This window comes from Myotis brandtii, unplaced genomic scaffold (assembly GCF_000412655.1).
Source record: "Myotis brandtii unplaced genomic scaffold, ASM41265v1 scaffold384, whole genome shotgun sequence".
Lineage (NCBI taxonomy): Eukaryota > Metazoa > Chordata > Mammalia > Chiroptera > Vespertilionidae > Myotis > Myotis brandtii.
The window spans coordinates 3,341,032-3,341,622 of record NW_005364745.1 but is presented as its reverse complement, the minus strand read 5'-3'; the positions used below and the strand labels follow the sequence as shown (position 1 = coordinate 3,341,622).

Genomic DNA, 591 nt, shown 5'->3' with positions numbered 1-591 from the left:
GCCGAGCGGGGCTGCACCCCACCGCCTCTGTGACTGGGGGGAAGTGCCGGACGGCTCCCTGGTCTCCGGTAAGAGGACATTAATACACGAAAAGTTGTGAATCGTGAAAACAGGTAACCGGTGAGGTAACAGCTCTTACGGCCAGGTTCGCCACGTCGAACCGGGGCCAAGGATCCCCACCGAGTCGGTCTGAGCTGCCCGGCGCCCGGCCCCAGGGGGTCGGGCCCCGATTTCTCAGAGGACCCCCCTTGAGTCCCAGGCAACTCGACTCCCCAGCCCGCCGCGGGGGGCATCTGCTCACTGGCCCCGGGATCCCCGGGTCCCAGGCGCGGAAACCGTACCTTCGCGGTGGGGTCCGGACGCCTAGGCTCCTTTCCCAGGTCACCGGGTAGGAGAGGTGCAGCTCCGGGGGAAACGAGGAGGAAGTGGACCCGCTCCCGCCACGGCTTTCAGATCGCCGGGCCGTCTCGGCCACCGTCACCATAGAGCTGGGCGCGGCCTAGAGAGGCGACCGGAAGAGGGCGCCAAAGGCTGGCGGAGGACCCAGAGCCGAGCGCGCGGGACCATAGAGACGGGAAAGGGGGGAGAGCG

At 68.0% G+C, this 591-nt stretch overlaps 1 protein-coding gene across 1 annotated transcript in view; it reads right to left on the bottom strand.

Annotated features, from left to right (window-relative positions):
* The window catches only part of RAD1 (RAD1 checkpoint DNA exonuclease), a 9,693-nt gene extending 9,108 nt beyond the window's left edge, over positions 1–585 (bottom strand). Inside the window, exon 1 of the mRNA XM_014544844.1 lies at positions 89–585. Coding sequence (XP_014400330.1) covers positions 89–484 — 396 coding nt within the window. The 5' untranslated portion in view covers positions 485–585. The remainder of the gene's footprint in view (positions 1–88) is intronic.
* Between the last annotated feature and the right edge of the window lie 6 nt (positions 586–591).